Source organism: Musca domestica, unplaced genomic scaffold, assembly GCF_030504385.1.
Source record: "Musca domestica strain aabys unplaced genomic scaffold, Musca_domestica.polishedcontigs.V.1.1 9, whole genome shotgun sequence".
NCBI classification, from domain to species: domain Eukaryota; kingdom Metazoa; phylum Arthropoda; class Insecta; order Diptera; family Muscidae; genus Musca; species Musca domestica.
Window position 1 is genome coordinate 5,715,528 of NW_026712435.1, and position 13,528 is coordinate 5,729,055.

A 13,528-nucleotide genomic window follows, 5' to 3' on the forward strand; every position below is an offset into this window, starting at 1 on the left:
AAATTTTCAGGAACTTTCTAATTTTTAAAAATTTGCTTTTATTTTATTTTGTTCCTTTCAAGATGTGGACATTGCATGTTCGGGTCATGGTAGAACTAAAAAGGTAAAGTCATGTAGTCATATATATACAATTTTTTAAAATTTATACATATGACAACATTTCATTGTCAAATTTTATATTCATAAATCCATAGGTTACCACCATGGTGTTACCCTTATTTCATTGTACCATGGTTCGAGTAATATGCCGATACAATTTTTATACCTTCCACCATACTATGGAGGTATGGTATATTAACTTTGTCATTCCGTTTGTAACTTCTCGAAATACTCATGTCAGACCCAACAAAGTATATATATTGTTGATCAGCGTATAATTCTAAGTCGATTTAGCGAACGAATTGAGATAGAAGGCTAAAATTTTGCACACAGGTTTATTTTTCCAGTAGGCAGGTTAATTTCATATAGCCCCCATATAACGGTACCTCCCTACATTCGGTATTTTGATGATTTTAGCGTCATTATTCACCGGAATTTTTTCAAATTACGTATTTAGAGTTCGTAATGGGCACTACAGTCTGTGAGAGAAAATTGTTTATGGTTCAGGTCTTCGTATAGGCCCCATATACCAGTACCTCCCTATATTCGGTATTTAAGTACAATACCCACAGAAATTGTTTGCGATGTCGTATTTGAAGTTCGTTATGGATGCTACAGCCTATGATAGAAAATTGTCTATGCTGGTCCAGGTCTTCGCACAGCTCCGATATAACGGTACCTCCCTACATACGATATATTGATGATTTTAGCTACATTATTCATAGTTTATTTCGAATTTGAATTTTTAAGGATTTTAGTTCCAAATTCATTTAAAATGGTGGATTGTTTTCAAAGTTCGGCCGAACTTACTGCTCTTTAACTTGTTCTTCTTAGGTAGGTTTTTCCCTTTAAGCGTCACGCGTTCATTTAAGTAACATTTCTAATTATGTTGTTGTGAAATACACGCGCTACATTAGGTAATGCCTTTCATTACTGCTCGAATAGGAATATTTATCTTTAATATTGGCAACACTTTTTTCAGATATTATTCATTAACCAAAAAAGAAGCAAAAACGTAGCATATTTCACAGCTTGCAAATTGTAAAAAAGTTTATAACAGTAAATAATAATTTAAAATCAATAATAAATAGTTTTTCTTACTTTACAGAAGGCATCATGCAACATTTTTGGGTTACAAAAAAAACCGTCCAGAGAAAGTTAGGAACCAAGGAGGATGAGTATATTATCTCTTCTGACGCAGAGCTAGACGCAAAAATTGAAATTTTTAAGTCTATTGCGGAGACGAGCAGCGAACTAAGTAAGATAATCGAGCAATATCAAGAACGATTATGTATACTCTCTCAGGAAGAATCTCTTTTCGGAAGATTTTTGAAAGAAGCAGGCAAAAGGAGTAAGACAACTAGTCAAAGTATAACAAATACCGGAAAATCAGTATCATATTGTGGTCAGCAGAGGATGTGCATAAGAGTACCCCTATTAAGGTTGCAGCATGAAGTAGATATATTTCGAAATCGCGCAATTATCGACACTCAATCTACTATATCTAATATGGAAAAAGAACGTACTGAGTATAGAGCAGCTTTGGAGTGGATGAAATCAGCGAGTGCGGAATTAGATCCCGATACAGGAAGAGGCGTAGACAAATTTAGGACAGCCCAGGCCCATGTACGTGCAGCTAAGCAAAATTTTGACACTCTGTCCATGGATTCAATTCAAAAGGTGAAAATTAAGATTTATTATTGACACCCATAAGTATGTTTATATATGAAATTTCAAAATAATATTGTTTTAATGCGTTTTTGTACAACTCAAGTCAGAGTTTTGTCTTAAGAGTCACTTCTGATTGACTTATAATTTTTGGAGCAAGATGAGTTTAGAGACTCAGATCATTTTGAAATTTTTATCACAAAGCAAATTTTTCATTGGGAACTACCCGGTTATTTAGTGCAGAACCGATCGTAAGGGGACCCATTATGGGGTAATAAGTTTTATATGCCAAACAATATTCTACACTCTTCCCTTTTTAAATGGGAGCGATATGTATCGATATCTCTTGTAGTTCCGTAGACATTAACTTTAAAAATGTAACCTATAAAAATAGTTTTGAAAAGAAGCCAGTTTTGTGTCGGATTAAGGATTTTGCTTAGTTGCTTTGTTTCAAATACGGTGTTGGGCGTAAACCGGATGAAATTTTATATACAAACTTTAAGGTGGAATAAAATGCCTACCTGTGATAAACATTTCGACACAACCCTAGCATGCCAAGTTTTGTGTTTGTCCATAGGGGAATGCTTCAAATCTCTGACTGACTGTGGCTAGATACGAAACACACATGCCTCCATAGCAGAAAGTCTTAAATTTTCCTTTTTTTGTTTTATGTATTTATTTTCAAATCATTTACTAGACATTAATTATAATTGACTCAGCGTAAACCGGATGAAATTTTATATACAAACTTTAAGGTGGAATAAAATGCCTACCTGTGATAAACATTTCGACACAACCCTAGCATGCCAAGTTTTGTGTTTGTCCATAGGGGAATGCTTCAAATCTCTGACTGACTGTGGCTAGATACGAAACACACATGCCTCCATAGCAGAAAGTCTTAAATTTTCCTTTTTTTGTTTTATGTATTTATTTTCAAATCATTTACTAGACATTAATTATAATTGACTCAGCGTTAATAGGCATTAAAGAGGCTCGCAATTTTATATTTGTTATTTCAAACAAATGTGGAAGAAAATAATACGTAAGATACATTTAATAATTACTTTCTTTTATTATTATGTAATAAATGGGAAAGTGAGGAGAATCTTTAAGATTTTGTGGGAATTCACTATGTTTATGACTTCCAAAATATTGTATATGTAATTTAGCTGTTTAGTTAGTGCAACAAAGAGCAAAATGTGAATTGTTCCGATTGTAAAACTTACTTCGATTTTGTACAAAATATATTATGTGAAACCCAATATTGTTTACACATTTATACGCCTAAAGGGCAATGGAAAGGTATATTGGACATAAATTGATAGTATTACCAATGTAAATGTGTTTTGATACAGAATTTGTGTGAAATGTACAAAAGTACAGACAATATGCAATCAGCCATGAACGCCTCCAATGGCTCATGAACTTAAAAGATCTAATTCAAAGTCTCGCGCGTTAGTCACTACAGCTTCAGACATTTAGACATTTTTTTCCAGATAGAGCATCGGAAGAGTAATGAGAATGTGGTGGCTGATACATTTCCAAGACGACTTTAATCTAAGTCAACTGGTAGATTTAGATATGAGAGAAACGATAAAAAACAAGGAGCGTTTACCCGATCTTAAAGTAGATGACGGGATGATTTTTAAAAGAATGACTAAGGACTAAGGTAGGTTGTGAAGAACTGGCAATATGAGTGGCGATTATGGATTCTGGAGACAGCGACTCACCTATTAATTAAGAAAACAAAGAGCAATACGCAAATGTGAATTGTTCCGATTGGAAAACTTACTTCGATTTTGTACAAAATATATTGTGTGAAACCCAATATTGTTTACACATTTATACGCCTAAAGGGCATTTGAAACGTATATTGGACATAAATTGGTAGTATTACCAATGTAAATTTGTTTTGATACAGAATTTGTGTGAAATGCAAAATAGGTAGATAGATTGGTTTTAAATACATTGTAAAGATTTAACGTTTTAACTGTTCCTGAATTCATATACTACAGCTAAATTATCATTTAGCTTTGTATGTCTAAAATGTTTTTATGACTTTTGATTGTTTGAATTTATAATTTTTGCATAAAATACATGATTATGTTTTGAAAAGTTAAGGAGAGTGGTAGATAAGTGCAATAAAACCTGAGCACTGAAAATTGCCAAATTTTCAAAGGACTTGCTTAAACAGGTTGTGGGACAGGTAAACGATAACCAGTGCATAGGATCGTCACCAGAGCATTATTAATGTTATAGTCATTTGAAAACATAATTGTCAAGGTCCCCTAGTCCTTTTTAGAGAATCCATTCATGTTTGTCTAATACACATACGAGGGAAAGCACTTTCGTAAAGTACCCAAATCCGACGTTGTTGTTGTGGGACAGGTAACCGATAACCAGTGCATAGGATCGTCATCAGAGCATTATTATTGTTATAGTCATTTGAAAAGATAATTGTCAAGGTCCCCTAGTCCTTTTTAGAGAATCCATTCATGTTTGTCTAATACACATACAAAATTTTGAAAAGTTAAGGAGAGTGGTAGATAAGTGCAATAAAACCTGAGCACTGGAAATTGCCAAATTTTCAAAGGACTTGCTTAAACAGGTTGTGGGACAGGTAAACGATAACCAGTGCATAGGATCGTCACCAGAGCATTATTAATGTTATAGTCATTTGAAAAGATAATTGTCAAGGTCCCCTAGTCCTTTTTAGAGAAACCATTCATGTTTGTCTAATACACATACGAGGAAAAGCACTTCCGTAAAGTACCCAAATCCGACGTTGTTGCAAACCAAGGTACAAGCTGTGCTTTTGTCTAAATGTTGTAAAAGTTAAGGGTTAGTGAATGTATACACCTATCATCATCATCAATCTAAAAATTAAAAAAAACTCATACTTATACTTAAAAAAAAACTAATATTTGTTACAACATTTAATACTTACATAAACTCAGGGGACGAAGTATAGACGAGAGGTAAATAGGTTATTAACTGTTAGTCGAGTGAATGATAACGATCGATGTCCTTTACTACGAATCTGACATTAGCATTAGATCAAATCATCAGCTTTTAATTCAGCATTAGATCAGGATAAAAGAGTCTGAAGAAAACGCTCAGTTTAAGGACTTATCAGCTACGTTCGTTCATCCTTCAGGGCCAGTTGAGGTAGTAGATAGTGTTACAGGAGCGGGAGTAGAAAGTGCCGTGAAACGATTCTCGACACTTGGAACTGCGAGGAACCCGACAGAAAGAGACTTAGAGGATAAAATAAAACGTATTGTTGGGGTAGAAAACAAGATATACGAAAAATTTTTCAATATCCCCAATCTAAGTGCTAACATGCCGCAACTAGAGTCGTATGTAATGCCCAACTCTAGTGCGTACTCCATGAAAGTTTCTATGAGTAACCCGTCTACCAATACCACGTTTATCCAAACGCCATTCATAAACGATCTTGCTAGGATTACAGTGGATACATTCGGTTTGAATTTCGACGGAAACGTGCAAAGGTTAACAATCGAAGACTTTATATTTTGTGTGAAGCGCTTGCAGGCGCTATACAGCATCCCTTTGGAAGAAATATAAAGGAACTTGTGGTTTCAAAACCCGGGAAAATCGTTTTTGTTTAAATGCCAGGAAATTAAATAAATTGACGGAGAAGTATGCCGTATGGGGATACTAAGTAGGATCGACGAAACTTATTATATGAAATAAAATACTCTTCTATTGGACGCCTTAACCATACCATACAATTTCGCGTAAAGGTCTTTGAGCTATGCAACTCGGTGCAGCGTCTATGTCGCTTAATGAACAAGGTCGTCCCAAACGAGATTAATTATAACGTATTCGTGTATCTAGATGATCTCTTGGTCATTTCAAGTGATTTTGACCAACATTTGAAGTTATTAGTAGAAGTTGCCAACTGCATGAGAAACGCCAATTTGACTATGGGCATAAAAAGCGTTGTGTTATTTTCTCAAAAACTCAATTCTCATCAGCGAAGTTACAACGTAACGGAAAAAGAATGTATTGCGCCTATCATGTCGGTGTACAAAAGTACAGACAATATGCAATCAGCCATGAACGCCTCCAATGGCTCATGAACTTAAAAGATCTAATTGGAAGTCTCGCACGTTAGTCACTACAGCTTCAGACATTTAGACATTTTTTTCCAGATAGAGCATCGGAAGAGTAATGAGAATGTGGTGGCTGATACATTTCCAAGACGACTTTAATCTAAGTCAACTGGTAGATTTTGATCCCAATACATTCGATGATGTATGATATTTAGATATGAGAGAAATGATAAAAAACAAGGAGCGTTTACCCGATCTTAAAGTAGATGACGGGATGATTTTTAGAAGAAATACTAAGGACTAAGGTAGGTCGTAAAGAACTGGCAATATGAATGGCGATTATGGATTCTGGAGACAGCGACTCACATATTAGGATATAGGATCGTCACCAGAGCATTATTATTGTTATAGTCATTTGAAAAGATAATTGTCAAGGTCCCCTAGTCCTTTTTAGAGAATCCATTCATGTTTGTCTAATACACATACAAAATTTTGAAAAGTTAAGGAGAGTGGTAGATAAGTGCAATAAAACCTGAGCACTGAAAATTGCCAAATTTTCAAAGGACTTGCTTCAACAGGTTGTGGGACAGGTAAACGATAACCAGTGCATAGGATCGTCACCAGAGCATTATTAATGTTATAGTCATTTGAAAAGATAATTGTCAAGGTCCCCTAGTCCTTTTTAGAGAATCCATTCATGTTTGTCTAATACACATACGAGGAAAAGCACTTCCGTAAAGTACCCAAATCCGACGTTGTTGCAAACCAAGGTACAAGCTGTGCTTTTGTCTAAATGTTGTAAAAGTTAAGGGTTAGTGAATGTATACACCTATCATCATCATCAATCTAAAAATTAAAAAAAACTCATACTTATACTTAAAAAAAAACTAATATTTGTTACAACATTTAATACTTACATAAACTCAGGGGACGAAGTATAGACGAGAGGTAAATAGGTTATTAACTGTTAGTCGAGTGAATGATAACGATCGATGTCCTTTACTACGAATCTGACATTAGCATTAGATCAAATCATCAGCTTTTAATTCAGCATTAGATCAGGATAAAAGAGTCTGAAGAAAACGCTCAGTTTAAGGACTTATCAGCTACGTTCGTTCATCCTTCAGGGCCAGTTGAGGTAGTAGATAGTGTTACAGGAGCGGGAGTAGAAAGTGCCGTGAAACGATTCTCGACACTTGGAACTGCGAGGAACCCGACAGAAAGAGACTTAGAGGATAAAATAAAACGTATTGTTGGGGTAGAAAACAAGATATACGAAAAATTTTTCAATATCCCCAATCTAAGTGCTAACATGCCGCAACTAGAGTCGTATGTAATGCCCAACTCTAGTGCGTACTCCATGAAAGTTTCTATGAGTAACCCGTCTACCAATACCACGTTTATCCAAACGCCATTCATAAACGATCTTGCTAGGATTACAGTGGATACATTCGGTTTGAATTTCGACGGAAACGTGCAAAGGTTAACAATCGAAGACTTTATATTTTGTGTGAAGCGCTTGCAGGCGCTATACAGCATCCCTTTGGAAGAAATATAAAGGAACTTGTGGTTTCAAAACCCGGGAAAATCGTTTTTGTTTAAATGCCAGGAAATTAAATAAATTGACGGAGAAGTATGCCGTATGGGGATACTAAGTAGGATCGACGAAACTTATTATATGAAATAAAATACTCTTCTATTGGACGCCTTAACCATACCATACAATTTCGCGTAAAGGTCTTTGAGCTATGCAACTCGGTGCAGCGTCTATGTCGCTTAATGAACAAGGTCGTCCCAAACGAGATTAATTATAACGTATTCGTGTATCTAGATGATCTCTTGGTCATTTCAAGTGATTTTGACCAACATTTGAAGTTATTAGTAGAAGTTGCCAACTGCATGAGAAACGCCAATTTGACTATGGGCATAAAAAGCGTTGTGTTATTTTCTCAAAAACTCAATTCTCATCAGCGAAGTTACAACGTAACGGAAAAAGAATGTATTGCGCCTATCATGTCGGTGTACAAAAGTACAGACAATATGCAATCAGCCATGAACGCCGCCAATGGCTCATGAACTTAAAAGATCTAATTGGAAGTCTCGCACGTTAATCACTACAGCTTCAGACATTTAGACATTTTTTTCCAGATAGAGCATCGGAAGAGTAATGAGAATGTGGTGGCTGATACATTTCCAAGACGACTTTAATCTAAGTCAACTGGTAGATTTTGATCCCAATACATTCGATGATGTATGATATTTAGATATGAGAGAAATGATAAAAAACAAGGAGCGTTTACCCGATCTTAAAGTAGATGACGGGATGATTTTTAGAAGAAATACTAAGGACTAAGGTAGGTCGTAAAGAACTGGCAATATGAATGGCGATTATGGATTCTGGAGACAGCGACTCACATATTAATTAAGAAAACAAAGAGCAATACGCAGTTGAATTTATAATTTTTGCATAAAATACATAATTATGTTTTGAAAAGTTAAGGAGAGTGGTAGGTAAGTGCAATAAAACCTGAGCACTGGAAATTGCCAAATTTTCAAAGGACTTGCTTAAACAGGTTGTGGGACAGGTAAACGATAACCAGTGCATAGGATCGTCACCAGAGCATTATTAATGTTATAGTCATTTGAAAACATAATTGTCAAGGTCCCTAGTCCTTTTTAGAGAATCCATTCATGTTTGTCTAATACACATACGAGGGAAAGCACTTTCGTAAAGTACCCAAATCCGACGTTGTTGTTGTGGGACAGGTAAACGATAACCAGTGCATAGGATCGTCACCAGAGCATTATTATTGTTATAGTCATTTGAAAAGATAATTGTCAAGGTCCCCTAGTCCTTTTTAGAGAATCCATTCATGTTTGTCTAATACACATACGAAATTTTGAAAAGTTAAGGAGAGTGGTAGATATGTGCAATAAAACCTGAGCACTGGAAATTGCCAAATTTTCAAAGGACTTGCTTAAACAGGTTGTGGGACAGGTAAACGATAACCAGTGCATAGGATCGTCACCAGAGCATTATTAATGTTATAGTCATTTGAAAAGATAATTGTCAAGGTCCCCTAGTCCTTTTTAGAGAATCCATTCATGTTTGTCTAATACACATACGAGGAAAAGCACTTCCGTAAAGTACCCAAATCCGACGTTGTTGCAAACCAAGGTACAAGCTGTGCTTTTGTCTAAATGTTGTAAAAGTTAAGGGTTAGTGAAAATATACACCTATCATCATCATCAATCTAAAAATTAAAAAAAACTCATACTTATACTTAAAAAAAACTAATATTTGTTACAACATTTAATACTTACATAAACTCAGGGGACGAAGTATAGACGAGAGGTAAATAGGTTATTAACTGTTAGTCGAGTGAATGATAACGATCGATGTCCTTTACTACGAATCTGACATTAGCATTAGATCAAATCATCAGCTTTTAATTCAGCATTAGATCAGGATAAAAGAGTCTGAAGAAAACGCTCAGTTTAAGGACTTATCAGCTACGTTCGTTCATCCTTTAGGGCCAGTTGAGGTAGTAGATAGTGTTACAGGAGCGGGAGTAGAAAGTGCCGTGAAACAATTCTCGACACTTGGAACTGCGAGGAACCCGACAGAAAGAGACTTAGAGGATAAAATAAAACGTATTGTTGGGGTAGAAAACAAGATATACGAAAAATTTTTCAATATCCCCAATCTAAGTGCTAACATGCCGCAACTAGAGTCGTATGTAATGCCCAACTCTAGTGCGTACTCCATGAAAGTTTCTATGAGTAACCCGTCTACCAATACCACGTTTATCCAAACGCCATTCATAAACGATCTTGCTAGGATTACAGTGGATACATTCGGTTTGAATTTCGACGGAAACGTGCAAAGGTTAACAATCGAAGACTTTATATTTTGTGTGAAGCGCTTGCAGGCGCTATACAGCATCCCTTTGGAAGAAATATAAAGGAACTTGTGGTTTCAAAACCCGGGAAAATCGTTTTTGTTTAAATGCCAGGAAATTAAATAAATTGACGGAGAAGTATGCCGTATGGGGATACTAAGTAGGATCGACGAAACTTATTATATGAAATAAAATACTCTTCTATTGGACGCCTTAACCATACCATACAATTTCGCGTAAAGGTCTTTGAGCTATGCAACTCGGTGCAGCGTCTATGTCGCTTAATGAACAAGGTCGTCCCAAACGAGATTAATTATAACGTATTCGTGTATCTAGATGATCTCTTGGTCATTTCAAGTGATTTTGACCAACATTTGAAGTTATTAGTAGAAGTTGCCAACTGCATGAGAAACGCCAATTTGACTATGGGCATAAAAAGCGTTGTGTTATTTTCTCAAAAACTCAATTCTCATCAGCGAAATTACAACGTAACGGAAAAAGAATGTATTGCGCCTATCATGTCGGTGTACAAAAGTACAGACAATATGCAATCAGCCATGAATGCCTCCAATGGCTCATGAACTTAAAAGATCTAATTGGAAGTCTCGCACGTTAGTCACTACAGCTTCAGACATTTAGACATTTTTTTCCAGATAGAGCATCGGAAGAGTAATGAGAATGTGGTGGCTGATACATTTCCAAGACGACTTTAATCTAAGTCAACTGGTAGATTTTGATCCCAATACATTCGATGATGTATGATATTTAGATATGAGAGAAATGATAAAAAACAAGGAGCGTTTACCCGATCTTAAAGTAGATGACGGGATGATTTTTAGAAGAAATACTAAGGACTAAGGTAGGTTGTAAAGAACTGGCAATATGAATGGCGATTATGGATTCTGGAGACAGCGACTCACATATTAATTAAGAAAACAAAGAGCAATACGCAGTTGAATTTATAATTTTTGCATAAAATACATAATTATGTTTTGAAAAGTTAAGGAGAGTGGTAGATAAGTGCAATAAAACCTGAGCACTGGAAATTGCCAAATTTTCAAAGGACTTGCTTAAACAGGTTGTGGGACAGGTAAACGATAACCAGTGCATAGGATCGTCACCAGAGCATTATTAATGTTATAGTCATTTGAAAACATAATTATCGAGGTCCCTAGTCCTTTTTAGAGAATCCATTCATGTTTGTCTAATACACATACGAGGGAAAGCACTTTCGTAAAGTACCCAAATCCGACGTTGTTGTTGTGGGACAGGTAAACGATAACCAGTGCATAGGATCGTCACCAGAGCATTATTATTGTTATAGTCATTTGAAAAGATAATTGTCAAGGTCCCCTAGTCCTTTTTAGAGAATCCATTCATGTTTGTCTAATACACATACAAAATTTTGAAAAGTTAAGGAGAGTGGTAGATAAGTGCAATAAAACCTGAGCACTGGAAATTGCCAAATTTTCAAAGGACTTGCTTCAACAGGTTGTGGGACAGGTAAACGATAACCAGTGCATAGGATCGTCACCAGAGCATTATTAATGTTATAGTCATTTGAAAAGATAATTGTCAAGGTCCCCTAGTCCTTTTTAGAGAATCCATTCATGTTTGTCTAATACACATACGAGGAAAAGCACTTCCGTAAAGTACCCAAATCCGACGTTGTTGCAAACCAAGGTACAAGCTGTGCTTTTGTCTAAATGTTGTAAAAGTTAAGGGTTAGTGAATGTATACACCTATCATCATCATCAATCTAAAAATTAAAAAAAACTCATACTTATACTTAAAAAAAAAACTAATATTTGTTACAACATTTAATACTTACATAAACTCAGGGGACGAAGTATAGACGAGAGGTAAATAGGTTATTAACTGTTAGTCGAGTGAATGATAACGATCGATGTCCTTTACTACGAATCTGACATTAGCATTAGATCAAATCATCAGCTTTTAATTCAGCATTAGATCAGGATAAAAGAGTCTGAAGAAAACGCTCAGTTTAAGGACTTATCAGCTACGTTCGTTCATCCTTCAGGGCCAGTTGAGGTAGTAGATAGTGTTACAGGAGCGGGAGTAGAAAGTGCCGTGAAACGATTCTCGACACTTGGAACTGCGAGGAACCCGACAGAAAGAGACTTAGAGGATAAAATAAAACGTATTGTTGGGGTAGAAAACAAGATATACGAAAATTTTTTCAATATCCCCAATCTAAGTGCTAACATGCCGCAACTAGAGTCGTATGTAATGCCCAACTCTAGTGCGTACTCCATGAAAGTTTCTATGAGTAACCCGTCTACCAATACCACGTTTATCCAAACGCCATTCATAAACGATCTTGCTAGGATTACAGTGGATACATTCGGTTTGAATTTCGACGGAAACGTGCAAAGGTTAACAATCGAAGACTTTATATTTTGTGTGAAGCGCTTGCAGGCGCTATACAGCATCCCTTTGGAAGAAATATAAAGGAACTTGTGGTTTCAAAACCCGGGAAAATCGTTTTTGTTTAAATGCCAGGAAATTAAATAAATTGACGGAGAAGTATGCCGTATGGGGATACTAAGTAGGATCGACGAAACTTATTATATGAAATAAAATACTCTTCTATTGGACGCCTTAACCATACCATACAATTTCGCGTAAAGGTCTTTGAGCTATGCAACTCGGTGCAGCGTCTATGTCGCTTAATGAACAAGGTCGTCCCAAACGAGATTAATTATAACGTATTCGTGTATCTAGATGATCTCTTGGTCATTTCAAGTGATTTTGACCAACATTTGAAGTTATTAGTAGAAGTTGCCAACTGCATGAGAAACGCCAATTTGACTATGGGCATAAAAAGCGTTGTGTTATTTTCTCAAAAACTCAATTCTCATCAGCGAAGTTACAACGTAACGGAAAAAGAATGTATTGCGCCTATCATGTCGGTGTACAAAAGTACAGACAATATGCAATCAGCCATGAACGCCTCCAATGGCTCATGAACTTAAAAGATCTAATTGGAAGTCTCGCACGTTAGTCACTACAGCTTCAGACATTTAGACATTTTTTTCCAGATAGAGCATCGGAAGAGTAATGAGAATGTGGTGGCTGATACATTTCCAAGACGACTTTAATCTAAGTCAACTGGTAGATTTTGATCCCAATACATTCGATGATGTATGATATTTAGATATGAGAGAAATGATAAAAAACAAGGAGCGTTTACCCGATCTTAAAGTAGATGACGGGATGATTTTTAGAAGAAATACTAAGGACTAAGGTAGGTTGTAAAGAACTGGCAATATGAATGGCGATTATGGATTCTGGAGACAGCGACTCACATATTAATTAAGAAAACAAAGAGCAATACGCAGTTGAATTTATAATTTTTGCATAAAATACATAATTATGTTTTGAAAAGTTAAGGAGAGTGGTAGATAAGTGCAATAAAACCTGAGCACTGGAAATTGCCAAATTTTCAAAGGACTTGCTTAAACAGGTTGTGGGACAGGTAAACGATAACCAGTGCATAGGATCGTCACCAGAGCATTATTAATGTTATAGTCATTTGAAAACATAATTGTCGAGGTCCCTAGTCCTTTTTAGAGAATCCATTCATGTTTGTCTAATACACATACGAGGGAAAGCACTTTCGTAAAGTACCCAAATCCGACGTTGTTGTTGTGGGACAGGTAAACGATAACCAGTGCATAGGATCGTCACCAGAGCATTATTATTGTTATAGTCATTTGAAAAGATAATTGTCAAGGTCCCCTAGTCCTTTTTAGAGAA

The 13,528-nt window shown here is 35.9% G+C and overlaps 1 protein-coding gene across 1 annotated transcript in view; it reads left to right on the forward strand.

The window, feature by feature from the left end:
• The first annotated feature begins 1,041 nt into the window (after positions 1-1,041).
• Positions 1,042-13,528, forward strand: part of LOC101895405 (islet cell autoantigen 1) — a 117,983-nt gene continuing 105,496 nt past the window's right edge. The window contains exons 1-2 of the mRNA XM_059131624.1: positions 1,042-1,140; positions 1,208-1,779. Coding sequence (XP_058987607.1) covers positions 1,216-1,779 — 564 coding nt within the window. The 5' untranslated portion in view covers positions 1,042-1,140; positions 1,208-1,215. The remainder of the gene's footprint in view (positions 1,141-1,207; positions 1,780-13,528) is intronic.